The sequence below is a fragment of the Ovis aries genome, chromosome X, assembly GCF_016772045.2.
Source record: "Ovis aries strain OAR_USU_Benz2616 breed Rambouillet chromosome X, ARS-UI_Ramb_v3.0, whole genome shotgun sequence".
NCBI classification, from domain to species: Eukaryota; Metazoa; Chordata; class Mammalia; order Artiodactyla; family Bovidae; genus Ovis; species Ovis aries.
The window spans coordinates 18,616,118-18,636,750 of record NC_056080.1 but is presented as its reverse complement, the minus strand read 5'-3'; the positions used below and the strand labels follow the sequence as shown (position 1 = coordinate 18,636,750).

The 20,633-nt window shown below is 37.1% G+C and overlaps 1 protein-coding gene across 22 annotated transcripts in view; it reads left to right on the top strand.

Annotated features, from left to right (window-relative positions):
* The window catches only part of RPS6KA3 (ribosomal protein S6 kinase A3), a 147,239-nt gene extending 127,749 nt beyond the window's left edge, over positions 1 to 19,490 (top strand). For all 22 annotated transcript variants that reach the window (XM_042241830.1, XM_042241836.1, XM_060407733.1 and 19 more), the window contains 8 exons: positions 693 to 818; positions 2,795 to 2,884; positions 5,106 to 5,264; positions 7,326 to 7,487; positions 10,062 to 10,138; positions 10,659 to 10,776; positions 13,204 to 13,344; positions 13,982 to 19,490. In XM_042241830.1, the coding sequence (XP_042097764.1) occupies positions 693 to 818; positions 2,795 to 2,884; positions 5,106 to 5,264; positions 7,326 to 7,487; positions 10,062 to 10,138; positions 10,659 to 10,776; positions 13,204 to 13,344; positions 13,982 to 14,104 (996 nt within the window). In that variant the 3' untranslated portion in view covers positions 14,105 to 19,490. The remainder of the gene's footprint in view (positions 1 to 692; positions 819 to 2,794; positions 2,885 to 5,105; positions 5,265 to 7,325; positions 7,488 to 10,061; positions 10,139 to 10,658; positions 10,777 to 13,203; positions 13,345 to 13,981) is intronic.
* Positions 19,491 to 20,633: the final 1,143 nt, after the last annotated feature.

The window sequence follows — 20,633 nt, the reverse complement described above, 5'->3', positions numbered from 1 at the left end:
TCTTCAATACTGTAGGCAAGATCAGAACAACTCCCCTCAGTCTGTTTGTAGAACTAGTAATTTGCTGTTCATCATCCTACCCCTCGTTACTAGTCCTCAAGCCATTAGCAGCTTCTCTAGACAGAGTTGTAATGAAGCTATGACTTGAGGGTAGAGAAAGGAGGGCATGGCTAGTGATAGTCGAAAGTGACAATAAAATAGGTTATCACCTTCAGATACATTATTTTCTATAATCCTTACCTTCTGAAAATATACACGTTCAAGGGTACATGGCCTACAAGTGGTGCATCTAAGACAAGAATCCAGATGTTCTAATTCTGAATCTTCCTAATCTTTTCTTCTATACCAGAGGTTTCAAACATCTCCCCATTTGCTTCAAAGACTTGTAGCCGTTTGGATAGTAGAATGGGGAATGATCACAGGCAAGGCTGTCAGAAACCACGTAGCTCCATGTTTCTTGTTCTACGTATTCAGTTTTCTCTTTTTAACATAAGCTTTTTGAAAAGGAGTATTTCTTGGTGTACATTTTATCATAGACACTTCTGAAATACAAAGTTGTAGAAGAATGAGTGCAGTTAAGATTCATTCTTAATTTTACTAAATTCATTTATAGTACATGTTTATGTTTCCTTATTACATAATGTACCAAAGTCATTACAGAGCTCTTTATCAACTTATAATTGTGTTTGTAGCAGTTGCACAGGAACAGTATCCAGTTTACTGATGGGTATGAAGTAAAAGAAGATATTGGAGTTGGCTCCTACTCCGTGTGCAAGAGATGTATACATAAAGCCACAAACATGGAGTTTGCAGTGAAGGTAAATGTTTTTAGATTTAAAATGCAATTCTAATACTTAAAAGTAAGAAAAAGATCTGAAGGGATATACATTAAGATGTACAATAGTGGTAGAAATGTGATATTTTTATTTTATTTTGCTTTCTGTGTTTTTAAATTTTCCACAATGCACATGTATTGCTTCTGTAATAATAAAGTGTTATTTAAGAAATAAAAAATAAATGCAACTCTAACAGTTCTTATTCATGCATGCTAGTACCAGTTAAAAATTACACTCTTCCTTTGCTAAGTGTGTCCTCTGTTATAAAAAGGTAAGGTAATTTAAATGTCTAACTAGTGATCTTCAAGCTCTTAATCTGGAACCATAGATTCCCCTGTAAGCTCAAAAGATAAGGCAGCATACATACAGTTTGAGGAAGGCGGTACCAGTTTTCACCTGACCTGGTTTTTAGTATCATGCCTTTTATTCTCAGAAGTCCCCATTTATAGTCAAGCTTTCAGGGAGTTCCTCGAAATTTTGTGCTGGATTTTGTGTGTATACATTTTTATGGCAAAAATATTGATACATCCTTCACATTTAAAAGGATCTGTGAACCAATAAAAGAATAAGAACAAGTGTCATAAATATATCATCATTAGCTATTTTAATTTAGTTATGTGTCCTAAGACAATAAGGAATTTCTTAGCCAAAAACCAAGACACATGCCTCTATGAGAAAGTTTGAGTCAAAACCTGGACTTCGCCAGTGGTCCAGTGGTTAAGATTCTGCCCTTCCATTACCAAGGGCACAAGTTCAATCCCTGGTCAGGGAACTAAGATCCTGCAAGCTGCATGGTGTGATCAAATAAATAAATAAAAGTAAATTTAAAAAAATAAAACAAAGCCTCCCAATGTGTTCTGGTTTTCACAAGACTAGTGCAAAATCATTTCCTTTGAGTTGGCATGTCTTTTCCCTGTATCTTTCCTCTTAATCATCCATTTGCCTGATTCCACACTATCATTTGCAGTTGCTCACAGTGGACACTTGTATGTTTGTCTTCCCCATTCTCCAAATAAAGAACTGTTTTCACAACTAAGTCCATTTCAGATAGCGGGTTTGGCTCATATTGAGAGTTTACAAGCTCTTTCCTAGGATGGTGGAGCATTTGGGTATTTATTACATATATTAATGACTAAGCTGTTTTAAAACGGAAAGTATGAAGATCACAAAATTTGTTTTAGACTACCTTTTGGATGAAATGAAAGCAAAACTTGTTGCCTTTTAAAAAATATTCCTTTAACAGATTAAAACGTTTAGAGGAGTATTCTTAAGAAGCAGCTGACATAAAAGGGTTGGAAAGCTAAATTAGTGTTTTAAAGGGCTTTATTATAATAATTAATTCTAGCCAAGTAGAATTTCTAGGTATGGTATTCTGCTTAGCTTTCTGCCTAGCTTCAAAAATAAGCTTGTTCTACTTAACTGTTAATTAATTTTTTATAAGTAGCTTACAGCTAATGGGATATTCCACTGAAGCATTTTATTTAAAAAAGTAAAGGTAATCCAATAACTGTATTGAATTACAATAAACAAACTCTGGTGGTGGTTTTAAAGATACATCTTGCTCTTCTTAATTATCTATATTGATAGAGGTTAGAAGTTAACTGAGTTCCCAAAGCTCTTTAGACATTTAAAAATGGAAGTTATGTTAACTGTGTTCTAGGTACCTTTTCTTGAGGCTTTTGAGCTTTTGTTAAATCCTAAGCTTGTTACAAACTTAAACTAGACAGACCTGATATGAATGTGACTCAGGGCATAGAGTTTATGGCCTTACCATCTATATCAAGACTGGCATTCAAATTTTGATTAGACAATCTGGCCAGGTACTTGGGTAAAAATCATTGATAAGTGGCTTATAAATACAGTGTTTACACAAAATAAGACCTAAGTCTGTAGCTGTAAATACTTAAAGTTTATACTGTATAGTTCATAAAATGTTATGATAAATATTTGCCTTTTAGATTATTGATAAAAGCAAGAGAGACCCTACAGAAGAAATTGAAATTCTTCTTCGTTATGGACAGCATCCAAACATTATTACTCTAAAGGATGTAAGTAGATTGTTTAATATAGATCATTTGAATCAGTTGTCTAACTCACATTTGGAATCATGTGTTAGACAAAGGACTCAATATAGTGAGCAAAAAAATAGAGGACAACATACATAATTCAAGTTACAGAAAAAAATCATGTATATAGTTAGTTTTTCTGCCTTTAAGAAGAAAAGTACTAATGATATTATTGCTCTTAATATCAGTATTTACTGGAACACTTAGGTATTAATTATATTCAGTTTGAACTAGGTCAGGTTCCGTGTGTGTGTGTGTGTGTGTGTGTGTGTGCGCGTGCGTGCATGCGTGCGTGTCTGTGTGCGTGTGTGTGTGTGTGGTGTTAGTCGCTCACTCTTGTCTGACTCTTTGTGACCCCATGGACTACAGCTCGCCAGGCTCCCCTGTCCATGGAATTCTCCAGGCAAGATTACTGGAGTGAGTTGCCATTTCCTTCTCCAGAGGATCTTCCCAACCCAGAGATCAAACCCAGGTCTTCTTGTTGTGGGCAGATTTTTTACCTTCTGAGCCATAGGGGAGGCTCTGTAGGCTCCCCAAACTGTCTTCCATAGTACTGCCAGAGGGAGCTACCACTTCTGTGGAAGTAACCATGTTACTTTCCTGCCTGTAGTTCAGGCTGCCCATCACCTCTGGTCCCTGCCTTCCTCCGTCTATATTTTTCACACTTCCTCACATACCCTGTGCTCCAGCCATGCTCAAGTATGTACATTTTTTTGTGTGTGTTTTCTTCTACTGCTCTTTATTTTATATGATTCCCTCTGTTGGGAATACTGTTTCCCTTCTTTGCCTGGCTAATTACCAAAATCTAAGACTTAGCTAAGGCATTACGTCCTTCAGGCTTCATATTCTGCCCACCACCACCCCCAAAACAAGTGAAGTTTCCCTCCCTGCTACCATTGGCTTTTGTCATAACAGAGATGTTGGCAAAGGGTGCAAACTCCCCAGGCAGCATTATGTCCTCTCTTGCTGATCATGCTCATATGGGCTTAGAGGCCATGTCTGGGTGTTATAGACCAGAAATGTCATGTAGCCAACTCAGCCAGAGGACTCCTAAGGTACCTTTCACCTCTGAGGTTTTGTGAATTCCAGCGTTTATCCTTCCTTCTCCTTCCTAGCTGAAACTCCAGTTTCCTCAGAATAATGTATCACTGTTCATTGTTAGAGGAGGTTAATATAATCCATTAAAATGTGAAGCTGTTTCACTTAAGTGACTCTTTAATTAATATAACCTCCAAGAATCCAACCAAGTACATTAAAAAGGAAATGTAGAAAATATTGAATAGTTAATCTCGGTCTTGCCTGGGAAATTCCCTAAGCTATTGCTGTTTTTTATATCTTTGCTCCTTCATGTCAAATTCCAAAGTCTCTAAAATGATCCCCACTTTTGTTACAGCATCGCCAACATTTTTTTTAAAACTCATTTCTATGTCTGTTTCTTCTTACTAGAATAAAAACTTTGAGGGCAGGTACCTTGTTTTCTCCATATTCGGGGCCCCAGTACATGGTATCTGTTAGGGAGCTAAACAGAGCTGTGCAGTAACTCTATGAGAAGAGGGGAATAAAAAGGCCGGAAGTTTAAGGAGAGGGTTATTTCAGTTTGGGCTTGCCTGGAGTATAAATCCAAAATAATGTTGAGCTTGCTTTTTCTACATTAGAAGTGAATTGGTATGCTTCTGTATGGTTGAATGGAATTTCTCTTTGCTACTTACTCTTCCTACTTAATTCTTGCCACAGCTTGTCTTTCAATTTAATCAAAATCAGAATAATTCACTATATAAATATAGAAGTGCATATAAATATAGAAGTTCTGCAGTTGTAGAAGTTCCAGGAAAATCTCAATCACATGTCTTTGTAGCAGTCCCTCTCATCATTAGTAGGTAGAAAGATCAAGAGGAACACACCCTAAGAGCTGAAGTTCAGTGCCCCTTCACATTCCATACCCATAGCTATTTTGATTGGCTTGAGTTAAGTTTCACGGACGGAAATCAGGTTATTTTTCTGACATTGTCTCATCAATTCCTATTTTAAAGTTTTTATGTGTATAAAATTGTTTATAAATTTTATATCCTTCATTGGTTATGATAAGTAAAATTTTCCTTGAATATAAATTGAGTTTTAATTTATCTTTACTATGCTAAACTTCATGCTGAGCACATGTAAAGCTTCACATAACTTTTTGCATTTTTGATGTTGAATTTTACAGGTATATGATGATGGAAAATATGTGTATGTAGTGACAGAACTTATGAAAGGGGGTGAATTGCTGGATAAAATTCTTAGGCAGAAATTTTTCTCTGAGCGAGAGGCCAGTGCTGTCCTGTTTACTATTACCAAAACTGTTGAATATCTTCATGCACAAGGGGTAAGTATTTTTAACATTTTATTAACCTAATGTATATAAAACACCATATGAAATTTGGTATAAAATACTAAATACCTTTTTTCTTTTTCACTCTTAAGTGTTTGAGTTGAAATTACAAAGATAGAAGTTAGTTTATGCATGTAAAGAAAAATAACTATACTATGTTAATTATGCTGCTGTTTTTCCACTATGCAGATTTCTCCCATTGAGCCTGAAGTTCTACTTTAAAATTTTAGCTTGTTTATAAACATTAAATTCTTACACTTCCCAAGAAGTACATGAGATTTTGTGACATAGAAAACAGCACCAATTTTGCTAGGCCACTGCATACTCTTGAGAATTGGGCCCGTGTAGAGTTTAGACACGGAGAAGGCAATGGCCCCTACTCGAGTACTCAAGAGCCTGGAAAATCCCATGGACGGAGGAACCTGGTGGGCTACAGTCCATGGGGTTGCTAAGAGTCAGACACGACTGAGCGACTTCACTTTCACTTTTCACTTTCATAAATTGGAGAAGGAAATGGCAATCCACTCCAGTGTTCTTGCCTGGAGAATCCCAGGGACGGGGGAGCCTGGTGGGCTGCCGTCCATGTTGCACAGAGTCGGACACGACTGAAGCAACTTAGCAGCAGCAAAGTTTAGACAAGAACCAGAGGCATGGGTTGTATTCACTTGTAAAAGGAAATCCTTCAAACAGACTAGGCCAAAGAGCCACCTGAATTCTGACTGGTGGGTGCTTTCCTCCTTTATTCCTGCCTACAGATTTTTAGTAAATGGACAAAAAATTTTTTTTTTCAAACAAGTGAGTCTGGGAAGGAAAAGGAACAAGAGAGAGGTAAGGAGCAGGGAGAGGGAGGAAAGGAAAATAGCAGAGGAGCAAAGAGGAATGGGAAGCAAGAAAAGAATAACAGACCTCTTCTTAAGGAGTTTATTTTCAGTACATTATTCTTGTTTTCTTTGTCTTTGCCCCTAGAAGCTAACAAGTGAAATGTGTTCATTTAATTCTAGAGCTTCTTCACTTGTAGCTGCTTAAGATTTGCCTATTACTGTGACTGGAAACTAATAGAACTCAGTTTTCACTGAAGAATTTGTGACTTTGCAGTCATCTAACTCTTCTATGTTCTTTTCTTAGTGCCTCAGCAGTAATTAGTTATTAAAATAATAACTGGTCTGGAGAAGTAAAGTTCTGGATGTTAGGGTGTGAAACTGAGGTTACTGATTAGAACATAAACTCAGAATTGAGTGATGGAAGAAACACATATTGTCTAATAAGTAATAAGGGGCATCAGAGAGACTTAAGATTAAAAAAAAAGTATTCCAGTAGGTGATTAAAGGGAGAAAGTAATTCAGAACTCTAAAGGAATGGTATCTTTCTGTGTGTGTGCCATTATTGCTTGGATATCACATAGGCAGTACTTAGGTAAATCCGGGTTTTTGTTTCCTTTTTACACTTAAACCCCATGCCTGTTCCATTGAGCCTGTCCATACATTTATTGTGTTTATCCATTGTACACACCATTCCCTCTACTTAGAATGACTACCCCCACTTCTCTGGCTTCTACATTCAGTTCTTCAGATCTTAAATCAGTTGTTACCTCCTCTAGAGACCCTTCCTGACCCTCCCGAGTTGTGCCCCATCACTCACGTATTTATTCTCTGCCTCCCTTACTACTGGGTAAGCTCCTGGCATGTAAAGGCAAGGATCTTACAGGTCTTGTTCATCAGAGTATCTGCAGCTCCTTGTATAATACCCTGGTACATGATAGATATTCAATTAATATTTGTTGAACAATGAATAACTTGGAGACAGATATTACTGCTATTTGCATTTTTCATTAATCCACTCAATTGGACAAAGTGAGGGGGGAGATAAATACTGTTCTTTCTTCCTCCTTTCCTTGCCACAGTTCTGTGTGAGAGAGTTATACTTACACTATTAGTATTTTATACTGTTGGAATAATGTGAAGGTCACTACCAATCATCTTGTTAAGTTTGTGATAAATAATTTTCCATAATGGAGACGTATTGTTAATGCAGCTCTTTAATTTGTATTTCAATTAGGTGGTTCACAGAGACTTGAAACCTAGCAACATTCTTTATGTGGATGAATCTGGCAATCCAGAATCTATTCGCATTTGTGATTTTGGCTTTGCTAAACAGCTAAGAGCAGAAAATGGTCTTCTCATGACTCCTTGTTATACGGCAAATTTTGTTGCACCAGAGGTAATTGTGAAAGAGTTTGCTTGCAATATTTCAGTATATTTAAAGACTCATTTGCTTTGTTTTGCCCATCTTCCCTGGTAGCTCAGATGATAAAGAGTCTGCCTGCAATGCAGGAGACCTGAGTTTGATCCCTGAGTCGGGAAGATCCCTTGGAGAAGGAGACAGCATCCCACTCCAGTATCCTTGCCTGGAAAATTCTTTCCTGATACTCTTCGAATTTCCTGATTTTTGTCACCATCTTCCTGTATTTCTAAAGCTAAAACATCATGGTCTTTTCTTGTCTTTAGCTTTGTAACCAGTTAGCATCTCTGTTATCCCCTACAACCAGTTTGGGCTTCTTCTGTTCACAGACCTGCCTTCCTAGCCCCTGCTTCCTTCACCACAGCCCCAGGTGACTGCCACAGCCTAGGTGCATGGCGTTCCCTTTTGTCATTGTCTGATCAGTCCACAAAGATGTTGCAAAGTTGCTGAAGTCTTCCTCAAGCACTGCTTTGATCAGGTTGCTGCTTTTCCTAAGAAATTGCAGTTCCCCATTATAGCATCTCTAAAATCCAATGTTTTGCCCTCAAAATTTCTTGGCTTTGGATTATCACTATGTAAAAAATTAAAACTAGAAGCAAGATAATAAAAAATAATAGTTAATCCTAATATAAGGCTTGCATGTCAGGCACATATGTTAACAGATTTCATCCTCTCAGCTTTAATTTGGGTATAATAATTTGTTCTCATTATAACTATGTGAGCTGAGTAATTTTATTTGCATTTTACAGGAAACAGGGTGCACAGTGAGGGGTGATGCCATTTGCCTGAGATCAGATCTAGATTTGAGCCCAAGAAACCCAGCTACAAAGTTTGTGCTTTACCATGTGCTAGATATTTCACAAAAATGATAATAGTTGATAACGTTAGACTAGTTGGATTATAGATTCAGATTCCCTTGTCCGTTCTCCAAACTTTACTTTTTAGATAGAAAAAAAATTTTTTTAAGTTTATTTGATTCAGTTCTCCCAGTGATACTAGAACTGATGAGGGACAGGTTTTTTCCTTTATTTGTTGACATATCCACAGCCTCTGACACAAACTGGTGTCCAAGCATGACCCCCTAATCCAGCCATCTCATTTTTCCTCAGGATTGTTTCCTACTTCATATAAGCAGTCTGCTTCTTGGAATCACCATGTAGCTTTTATGTCTTGGCACATTGGAATGTTTTTTTTTTTTGCTTCAGATCCTGCCTCTAAATTCACCTTCAGGAAATCTTCTATGATCAAACTGTCCTTAGACTGACCTCTTAACTCTTCCCAAAATCCTCCTCCTGTATTATTTCTCCACATTCAGTGGATCACCAGATCCTTTCCTTTCTGATTCCTAAATATTTTAGACCTTTTTTCCCTTACGCTGTATATCCAGTCTTTACTGAGTCCTTCCCATTTTATCTTTATGTCTTTTCCTCTTCATGTCCTGTTTTAGTACAGATCCTCACAGCCTTTCACTTAGTTTGCTACAAATTGCCTCCAATGAGGTGGCCTTGTGTCCATTCTCTCTTCTTGCCAGCATTTTCTCTATACCTTGAGTTATCTTTCTGGTATACACATCCACTTATTTTATTTTCCTCTTTAATGCTTCAATGACATCTGATTGCCTGCAGGGGGAAAAAAAACACCTAGATTCCTTAACAAGATGTTTATAAAAAGCTTTCCAAGGTATTTCCTGGTGGGCCAGTAGTTAGGACTTGGTGTTTTCACTGTTGGGGCCCAGGTTCGATCTCTGGTTGGGGAACTAAGATCCCAGAAGCCACGTGGTGTGGCCAAACAAATAATTTAAAAAACCTTTAAAAACCGCTTCAGTCTCTCTATAGAATCCCCTGTGTGGAAATCTGGCCACACTGAACTTACATGTCGCTAAGCAGGCTCTGCTCTCTTGCCCCTGCTCTCTCCCACGTCTTGATTTCGCCTCCTGAATTCTTCCTTATCGGCCCAATACAAGCAGGTTGCCTCCGAGCCTTCTTCCCTCTCTCCCCTATCAAGAGTGAATTGCTTCTTCATCTTTATACCCATATCCTTAAAACATATTTTTGTTAGAAAACTTATCATGTTGAATTAACTACATATATGTTTATTTCCTTTGCAAGATTCTGATTTTCTTAGAGAAAACAGTTGTTTTGTATTTGTCACAGTTTATGCCTGATAATAGTGATGATTAAATCTTGAGTATATATATAAAAGTACAATTTTGCCCTATACCATTTATACTGTTATATTTTCTTTGTTTTGTTAATTATTTCTGCAGCCCCTTACAAAATATAAATACATTTAAATGAGAAATTTACCTTCAGTTTATTTTTATAGTCCTCTGTGTGCCACAGCAGCGTTTGATAAATTAAGATGAATATCAGAATTTAAATTTATATAAAGTATTAGTAGAAGTTTCTAGAAGTAGTATTACTATATTGCCTTGTTTGTTAATCATGCTATTTTTCTTGTATGCATTGATTTAGGAGACATAATTTAGTTCACGCCTATCCAAATCTGTATAATAAAAAACAGTGTGTTGATACTAATTTTTACTTTTTCTAGGTTTTAAAACGACAAGGCTATGATGCTGCTTGTGACATATGGAGTCTTGGTGTCCTCCTCTACACAATGCTTACTGGGTGAGTGTGTACCGTATGTTGTAAGCATTTATTCATCGATAATTTTGGTTACATTATCTAGATTTATTTTTTAATCTCTTATAATACTTTCTTCCCATAGTTTCTCTTGTTGTTTAATAATACAATTCTGTGTGTATATGTGTGTATCACTGTTATACCTGTATTATTATTTTCTGTAATGTACTATTATTAAGTTCTTCAGGTTATGAGTTGATTTTTTTATATCATTTTTGTACTCTGTGTCATAAACATATACTATTTTAAATTTATTATTCTATAGTATGTCATGTCTTAATTATATTATTGTATATTAAATTTAAATTAATATTTCATAACCTATACCTTGACCTGGTACTTTATGAAGCTTCATATTGTTGTTAATTTTTACTTAAGTAGATTTTGATGAGGTGTAACATTAAATGAACTACTTAGAGTACTTTTGGATATTGCAAATAAATATGAAAATTACCAACCAAAAAAGAAACTTTATTCATTAGCATGTTATTCTGTTATAAATTAGTTACACTCCATTTGCAAATGGTCCTGATGATACACCAGAGGAAATACTGGCTCGAATAGGCAGTGGAAAATTCTCACTCAGTGGTGGCTACTGGAATTCTGTTTCAGACACAGCAAAGGTAAGTATGGCTTCCTATTAAAGCTTTTGAGAAAATAATTTTTCATAATCCCTAGTGAGAAAAAATATCAGTTAGAAACTTGTTGATAGAGCAGTATTGAAATGATGTTGCCAAATACCTCAGACTCAAAAATTGACCACTTATGTTGTTTCTTTTCCAGAATAGATTGGTTTGGCCTATCTATCTATCTGTCTATCTATCTATCTATCTATTTCATGGTACTTCTTACTAATGAACATGATGAATAATGCTTACGGTGGAATTGGCCGGGCAGCTTTGGGAAGCAGAAGGATGTAGTCCATCCCAGGCTCTCATGATGATCTGTGTGTTTCCTCTGTGCCTCACACTGCACTTCACCTAGATTATCCCCTTTAATCCTCCTAACAACACTGTAGAATAGCTAGTAGTGTCACCATTTCCCAGTAGGAAACCAAAGCCCAGAATTTTAGTGTGAACTTCTCCACAGCAGGCATGAGTAGGTGCTTCAAAAGAAACAGCCAATTCCAAAGTCCTTGTTCCCTAGAATAACTGTACTGTGTTCTGTTTTTGGTCCATATTATGAAGAAAGGGGTCTATCTTTTTCTCAATAAATAGTAGTTTAGCTTTATAGTGTCTACTTGAAATCCATTTGAAATGCCTTTCTTGCTAGCAGACTCGCCATCCCCTGAATAGCATTGATCTGCCTTCTAACTCTCCTCTAGTTTCACTTTCAGTTCATTTGAAGAAAATTCTGTTTGAAAAGAAGAGCAAAGTTTTCCATTTCAAAATAAGAAAAACATAGAGGAGATGAGGGAGATACTATTGGTAAAAAGTGCTCACTCCTTTTTCTTAGAGGTGGATGCTTGACTTGAAATGATTGCATTAGTAAATAGGATATGTCAGAAATTTCTGTAGATAATTTTGGCATCGATATGAAGCCTCAGTTGACTAGTTTAATATCTGTGTGGATAATATTTAGTATTATAACTGTATTTAAAATGATATGTTAGCTTTTCCCTTTGTTTAACAATAAAATTTCTTAAACCAGGTAATTCATTTTTCTTGGTACTTTTTGCTTTTTTAAAATTCATGTATTGAGCACCTGCATTGTGCTTAATAAGTGAAAGTGCCAGGGATAAAAGATGGGACTCAGATGGAATTCCTGATCTCAGAGAGCTCTCAGGCTAGTTGTGAGATGGCCAGAAATATACAGTTCAGTGTCACATGTGCTTTTACAGTGCTCTGCTTACTGTGCTAAAGAAGTTCACAGATGATGTTTGATCAGAAAGGTTTCATGGAAGGCTTTCCAGAAGCATTGAAGGGATTGGCCAGACAGCTTTGGGAAGCAGAAGGATGTAGTCCATCCCAGGCTGAGGGAGCAGCCCATGCGTGGTCATGATGGCATGGGAATGGCACAGTACCTCCAGGGTGGTGCACAGAGTTTGATGTGACCACTACAAGGTACATGTAACAGGGTCACTGATGAACCACAGTTATGAAAGGTTTTGTCAGTCATGCTCAGGATTTGGGATTTTCTCTAATTACTGGGGAGCTGCTGAAAAATACTAAGCATTGTAGTGGTCAGATTTTCCTTTTTCAAGGTCACTGTGGAGTAGTAATTTTTAACCATTGGGATCGACTGCAAACTTGGTCACAATTGGTTGTCAGGCGTATCAAGTAATGTTACCACAGAAAGTACCATAGTTTATACATTGCCTGGTTTTTTAATAAGTTAAAGCAAGTCTAGCTTATCTCTATGATTTTTATAATTTGGTTCTCATTCACTTGCATTTTATGATTTTTTTTGAGTGAAAGGCAGGTGAGGATGAGATACAAATAATGCAAAAAAAATTACATCTAGTGCACAGCCTATTTTATGAATGCCACATGATTACTAATAAGTTTTGCTAATTTTTCCAGTTAATACTTGTGATTATAAGTATAATGTAATATGCTGAATACCCACAAAATTGAGAAGTAGAAAAAAGTAAAAATAACTCTGTAATCTTTGGAGGGAGCATTTAGAACACTCCAATTAATTCCTGTTATTAGACAGTTGTATCCTGCTTTTCAGTTTTACCAGTAGTACAAAAAAAATCTTAAGTAGCTGAAAGTTACTTAGAAATAAACCAATGAAAATGTAGAGAAAATCAGAATATATGAGAGAAAAAAGAGCCAAAGTCCTTAAATATACATAAAATGTGGTAAATTTACCCTTTGCAATGCACCAGAATTATTGTTAACTCAGGGAGGAGAAAACAAAGACTTAAGTTTTTACTTTTTTTTTTTTTAAACATTGTCATATTGACCAAATTGCTTTGTACCCAAAGGTCTGCTACTCAGAAAGAATAGTGTCATGGAAACCAAGGAAGAATACTACACAGTATCAGGTGCTATAGGAAAACAAATAACAGGTTTAAGCTTGTTTTATTCTTTTTCCCACTACAGGACCTGGTGTCAAAGATGCTTCATGTGGACCCTCACCAGAGACTGACCGCTGCCCTTGTGCTCAGACATCCTTGGATTGTCCACTGGGACCAACTGCCGCAATACCAACTCAACAGACAGGATGCACCACATCTGGTCAAGGTGAGCAGCCCACTGGGGCATGCATGCCACATGCCCTCCAGGGGAGACTGAGATGCCGTCTCTGTACCACAGCACCTTGCCCTTTCACTGCCTCTCAACACGCATCCACTTCTCAGGTGAGATTCTCATACAGTGGGTGATTTAAAAAAGAAAAAGCCAAGGCGTGCCAAAATACCATCCTAAAGCTAGTTCAGGAATGATTTCTGAGTTTATTAATCAGATAAGCTTTGTGGACTTCCTGACTTTTCTTTGTTCTTTCTTACACACAACCCAAAGCAGACTCTTTGAGGTTGTCAGCAGTGGTAAAACACAAGTTCCAAAACAGCATTCCTTGCTGACTCTCATGGTAAAAGATTGCAGAGGTAAAAAACAATTGAATAGTCCAGAGAAAAGTAAGGACTGGTTGTTATGAGCCCACCCCTGTCTTCTCTCATCCATAATTTCAACCTCCCTCATTGGCCTCTTCAATTTTAGTTAGATCAGAGGATTTGACTAGTGTGATTATTTTAATTATGAGCCTAATAAAATCTATATAAATTTGCATGTGAAGAAATTATCTGGGGAAAGTTCATTTCCTATTCTGTGTATAAGTGACTACCCTCTGTCATTATTTGTGACCTTTCTTTCCTGTTTTCAGGGTGCCATGGCAGCTACATACTCTGCTTTAAACCGTAATCAGTCACCAGTTTTGGAACCAGTAGGCCGCTCTACTCTTGCTCAGCGGAGAGGTATTAAAAAAATCACCTCTACAGCCCTGTGAAGTGACCTCAGTGAGATATTTGGTACCATGGTGTAAGTTGATAGCACAAGTTCTGGTGACAGGTAGCACATATCTGAGAGGCACCTGCAAGCACACACTGTCCCAGCTGGTACCCATAATGCTGCTGCTCCTGCTGCTGCTCCCGCTTTTGTCTCTTCTCGCTTTAAATGATTGTTAGCAAGTTAGATTTTCCTGGAGCTTCGGATGAAATGAAAATGGAAACATGATGAAGATATATTCACTGAATCAACAAGAATAATAATGAACACATGAATACCACCTAAAAATACACTGAATAAAGTACTCTACACCACATAGCATTATTTTTATAGGAAATATTTCATGTCCCTTAAATATTCTTCGTTAGTTATAGGGATGGACAGTTTATGTTAAGCACTTAGCTTAAACAATCCGTTTCTATTAGCACTGTATTCCTTGTGCCATCCAACATTTTGTATGTTTTTGTAAACAGTTCATATACAGTACATTTCTGTACTGCTTTCTTTAACGTATACATGCCTTGTTTAACTTGGAATCTATTATTAATCAATTGACTATTAAATCTGGTTAAATAGTTCACCTGGATTAACAGTATTGTTGGACAGCCCTCAAAATGGCCAGATTGTAGAACAGCCTTTGAATGTAATACTTCCAAAATGTACATATCTTTCCCCATGTCTGTTTCACTGGTTCATTTGTTTGTTTGTTTCTTAAAGTCAGGTGCTCTGTCAGGCTAACCTAGAGAGCTTTTGTGATAGAGAAAGTTACTGTGTGTGTGTGTGTGTATGTGTGTGTGTGTGTGTGTGTGTGTGTGGTATGACAGACATCAAGAGTACACCTATGAAGTTAGTCCATATACTTTGCAAATCCTTAGGGTCTTTTTTTCCTTAATTAAGGAAGTAGTTCTTGCATTGTTTATCTTAAATCATCTCCATACTTAGAATTTGGCATACATTTGGGATTTTTCCCAATATACATCAAAGACCTTTAAAAGGCATGGTGAAGAGATGGCAAAGGAAAATTTAGCAACAGGTCATTGAAATCCCATTGGATTTTTCGTGTTTAAATAGATCAAATTGCAGAATTTAGCATATGAATAACAGGATACCTGTTCTTGTATACCTGCAGGAAAAGTATGCTTTTTGGTGGGGGGGAAGAAAAAGATAAATCATAATGAATTATATCCCATTAAGATGCTCTACATTAAACACTAATTTGAATGTAATAAAGGCCATGGGCCTCTCTATGAAATTTGGACTTAAGCTTTCTTATTCTAGGGAATAAAACATTCTGGATCAAATATTATCTGTTCTAACCTTAAATCATAGCTGAGGTAGACTAAGTGAATGTTTAGCATTGAGTGTTTTCTGAATTCCTCCTGATGATTTATAGCCATGTAATGCTTTCTTTTCTTTTTTAAAAAATTTTTATTGGAGTATAGTTGGTTTACAATATTGTGTTAGTTTCATATAATGCTGTCTTTAATTTCAGAAATGATCAGTTTTCATAATGGGCACTATATCTGCTTATTCATTATCTACATCAAATTTGGTAGTTTCCACAATTTCATTAAAGAAACGTCTGCATCCATTATTACCTGTATCTTTGCCAAGCTACCTAGCATACATCAGTATGTAATACGAAAAACATATGAGCAAGGAAAAGGTGATTTAACTTATCAAGAGTGTGCCTGAACATATCTTTCCTAGTCATGTACTAAGCCATTTACATCAGAAATCCCTTTTCCTGCCAGAAGCTTTAAATCTTCCCCCTGAGAGTACAAAGCCAAGAAAGCATGGTTTATCTAAATGTCTTGGAAGCCACTTGTTATTCCTTAACTTCTCCTCTGTGTAATTCAAGAGAAAGAGAAAAGTGATCATGCCTTTTGCCCAGGTGATACAAAATGATTATTGCCTAGAAATCAAATATAAATTTATCTTCTAAATAAAAAAATACATAAGAGGAAAGATTTCAGAAAATCTAGATGGAGAAAGTTTTAAAATATTCCTGAGTATATGGATGATAACGATTAACACCTGCTTTCCATTGCCTGGAAATAAAGGTGTTTTTTTGTTTTCTCTCCTCTATTAAGTGTTTCAAACCTGAGTCATCCCAAATTCTTGTCACTTATGTAATTCTAGGCAGAAAATAGATCTTTTCAGATTTTTGACACTGACACTATTTCATAAGTGCTTAGGTGTATTGTTAATCGTAGTCTTTTAAAACCAGAAGTTAATGTGTAAATCCTTATAAATTGTCTAGTCCAACTTTCTCATATTGCATGTAAAGAACCTGAGACCCAGAGCAAAGACTAGAATCCTTAACTTTCCATTCAGTTTCTTTCCCTCATAACACCGTGCTGCCTTCCCCTCATATTATCACACGACCATGTGCTGAGTTGTTCAAAAACTGTAGTTCTTGGAGCAGTCCTCTGCTGGTACATGAATGCCTTCTTTGCCTTCTCTGCCTAGAAGAGCTGCCAGTTTTATTGGAGAATAACTGGTTATATGTTCACAAAACTGAAGGCCTTCTGCCTAAAAAGCAGTTCATACTTTATTTCATCTGTGATTCTGGTGTTCCTATTGCCTTTGACTTAGAGCAGACAAACTTGGCCAACAATGTGCTCTAAATGTAGTGCCTGTGCTGGGATAACCTTTCCATTAATTTCTTCAAGTCCAGTTTCTCTTGGGCCCTACAATTGTGGGAGTGAGGCCCTTTCCCATTAGTGCTGCTGGTTACCTCCCAGGAGATTTTAGTTCAGTCTGAAGGATATTTCAATATGAAAGAAGGAACTAAACTAACAGGCCACTTTCACAAACCTCCTCTTAGCTTATAATCCAAAATAATATCCAGAATGGTAGGTTGAATTTAACATTATCAAGCACATACTGGAAAATCTGGATTACACTATACCATGTGTTTTCTATCCTCCCTTTCAAGCGATGATGCTAAATTAAGGTAAGTTTTTTGTCCTCTGAACTTTTTGTATAAGTAAGTAATTTCAGTTCCTAATTCATAGAGATGTCTTCTTTCTAAGTACAATAGACTCTTCACTTTAGCAGATTTGATATAGATTCATTTATTTGCAAGCAACCTCAAAAGTCCAAAATACAGTAATTTTGACAAGGCACAAAGTTGAGATGCTATGAGGCTGGAGACTGACATGTGGGAAAAGTCCCTTGGTGAGTGTCTAGAGAGGGTGTGGTGTGTATCCAGTAGAGATTCCGCATTTCACACACAGTGGGCTGCAAGGAGCTGGTTTGGGTCAGCCTTCTCCCATCTATTTTTAAGAAGTGGTTGCTGTTGGGAGAAGAGAACATCATGGGAAGTGGGGCTAGTCTGTTAGCTGTACCTTGTACCCTCAGCCCAGGAAAGGCTTCATAAGTGGGCACAATGGGTTGGTAGGAAAAGCACTAGGGTACATCCAGCCTCAGGTGAGAGCAGAAAAGCATTCACGATTTGGGGGCTTAGTACAAATGTGCATCACCACAAAAGCCAGCAGCACACATTTCAACACGGCTGTGATTTTTCTCAACTTCCTGGCCTTTACACATGAGCTGAAAATTTTCAGGCTATTTGACTGTATTTTATAGAGAATATTCTCTCTTATGGTGGTATCGAACATTTGAAATTTACAAAGGCATTAGGACAGATATCTCAGGAATGTAAATGGTCAGAAAAGGTCTGCTTTCTGTGATTAACAAATACGATGAGTTCCATGGCTGACCTTGGTGCTTAAACCAGGGGGTTCCAACTAGTCCTAGAGCTCTGTCTTCCAAAAGGTCCACTTCCATGTGACTAACAAACTGGATGTATACTTTGAGCCTTATTTAATTCACAGATAAGTTGACTTAACTCAGCATTTTTATTTCAATTAATGAAAACAGTCCTCTCTTCACCTCCAGATTGCTTACATTTTTCTGGTCTCCCTAAGTGACCATTAGTGGAGACCAATTAATGAAGGAATGAAATTTGCTGGTTTTTTTTTTTTAATTTGCTTTCTTGGGACTGTGGTGTTCTGCAGAGCCACGCTTAACCACTTTTTCTAGTGAAGAGTCTACAGAATGATAATAACTAAATATGGATGGCCAAGAAGATTTTGTATCTACAGTGCGCTTTATATATTTTTGACACTGCTGTATTCTGTGTGATCGAATGACCTGTAACTGGTTCCAATGTGACTGAGTGTTCTCAATGAATTCTAGTAGCAAAGTCAACTTAATTTTCTTAAGCCTTGTATTACTATCTGTCTCACATTTACCACTTTGATTCCAGTCTTTTAACTGTTCATAACAGGGCATACCAAGGGTTGGGATGAGAGCCTACTTCCTACCTCTAAAGGCACTTTCCTCATTATTTTGCCATATAACCTTGAAGTGCATGATAAGCTGTTTAAATGTCCATGACTTCTCCCAGAGCAACTAGCAAAGTATATTACATTGAATAGAGATTAGTGGAAAGGAAAATTTAGAGACTAAACAGAGGTGTAAACCTCAAGAAAACCTCTTTAGAGCACATACCATTTGAGTACAATGTATGTAAATGTATGTGAGAAGAGAGTTGCTATAATAGTCCTAAGTAGATTAGTTCAATATCTAATGGAAGTGAAAATCTACTCCTATTATCACTATAGTACTGAGTGAACTGTATACTGAGTTTTTCAAACAAGTACTTAAAGTAGAACTTTTAAATATAAAGCAAGGGCATAAGGACAAAGGTTTTGGTTTGTGTTTCTCTAAGTGTAGTTTACCATCTAAGGCTTCCTTTTTTAATTAAAAAAAAAAAGCTTCAAGGTATTGCCATTCCTTAGCATCCTTAATAATTATGGGTGATGAGTTTTTAACTCTTAAGATTATATACCTGTATTACGTTTATCTTAACTCTTACCCTAAGCAAAAGGGAAGGTATACACCTAAGGGATGTAATTATTTTGCATTTTTGGCCATGGTTGGGAAAGGGGTGGGTATCTACTTAAACAGTTTTTAAAAAAGAAAAAAGTCACAAATATTTTTCTACTCTTATATATGATTTTACTTTATACTAGTTTCTCTCTAGTAAGGCATGCCAGAAGCCCATGACACCATATCACGAGTTTATATGTATTGTACCTTTTATTGGTAGTTAAATCTCATCAGATGCTTGGCACTGCTGCCATGATTATGAAATGCTTGTAAAGGATTAAATATCACTGAGTATTTTAAATTGTTTTACTTAAGAGTCTAATCTGGGAAGTTTTCAAATCATACTATTAATGTATAATCTAAGCTCTTTCAGATGTATCCACGAATAATCCTGGAACAATATTGCTTGTATTCCTGTCACAGAACAGGTTTTGTAATCTTTAAAAGAAATGAAAATTTATATAATAAAGTTTCAAATAAATGCATGTATGTCCTTTTATGAGATTATTTTGCTTAGGTTTGTCCGTTAGATGCCAGCAGCATGGCCCTCCTTCCCCAGTTGTGACAAGCAAAAGTATCTCCAGACACTGTCAACTGTTCCTGGTAGAGAACCACTGTTTGACAATTGTAACTTAGGAATGTCCACTTTCTTAGAAAATGTTTAAATGCTAACATTTTCAGAAAAATGATTTAAAATAAGATTACTTAAAAGTGAAGCTCTTCCTTCTGCATAGTCAGCTGTGTTAGTTTGCTGAAGCTACCAATAAAGTACCACAGACTGGGTGGCTTAAAAACAAATTTATTTTCTTACCATTCTGGAGGCTACCAATCTGAGACCAGGGTGTTAGCAGTATTGGTTTCCTTTGAGGTCTCTCCCCTGGGCTTGTAGATTGCTACCTTCCTGCTCATGTGGTGTTCCTTTCTGTGCTGTGTCCTAATCTTTGTTTGTAAAGACACCTAGTCATATTGGATCAGGGCCCACCTTAATGTTTTCATTTCAGTTTAATTACATCTTTAAAGACCCTGTCTCCAAAGTCACATCCTGAGGTATTGGGGGTTATGAGTTAAATATGCAAATTTTCAGTTCAGTTCAGTTCAGTCGCTGAGTCACCTGTCGGACTCTTTGCAACCCCATGAATTGCACCACGCCAGGCCGCCTCCCTGTCCATCACCAACTCTCGAGTTCACCCAAACTCATGTCAGTCGGTGATGCCATCCAGCCATCTCATCCTCTGTCGTCCCCTTCTCCTCCTGCCCCCAGTCCCTCCCAGCATCAGTCTTTTCCAGATTTTGGGAGGATACAATTAAGCCCCTAATGCTGAGTTTGTCTTCTTCCCTCCCTTCCTGTGTGTACTGAGCACCTACTGTGTGCCAGACATTCTGCTAAACGCTGGTAATAGTATGCAACTGATTTGGTCTCCACCAAATTAGGTTTACCGTGAGGTAGGGGACACTTAAGGAGAAGGCAATGGCATCCCACTCCAGTGCTCTTGCCTGGAAAGTCCCATGGATGGGAAGCCTGATGGGCTGCAGTCCATGGGGTCGCTAAGGGTCGGACACGACTGAGCGACTTCACTTTCACTTTTCACTTTCATGCATTGGAGAAGGAAATGGCAACCCACTCCAGT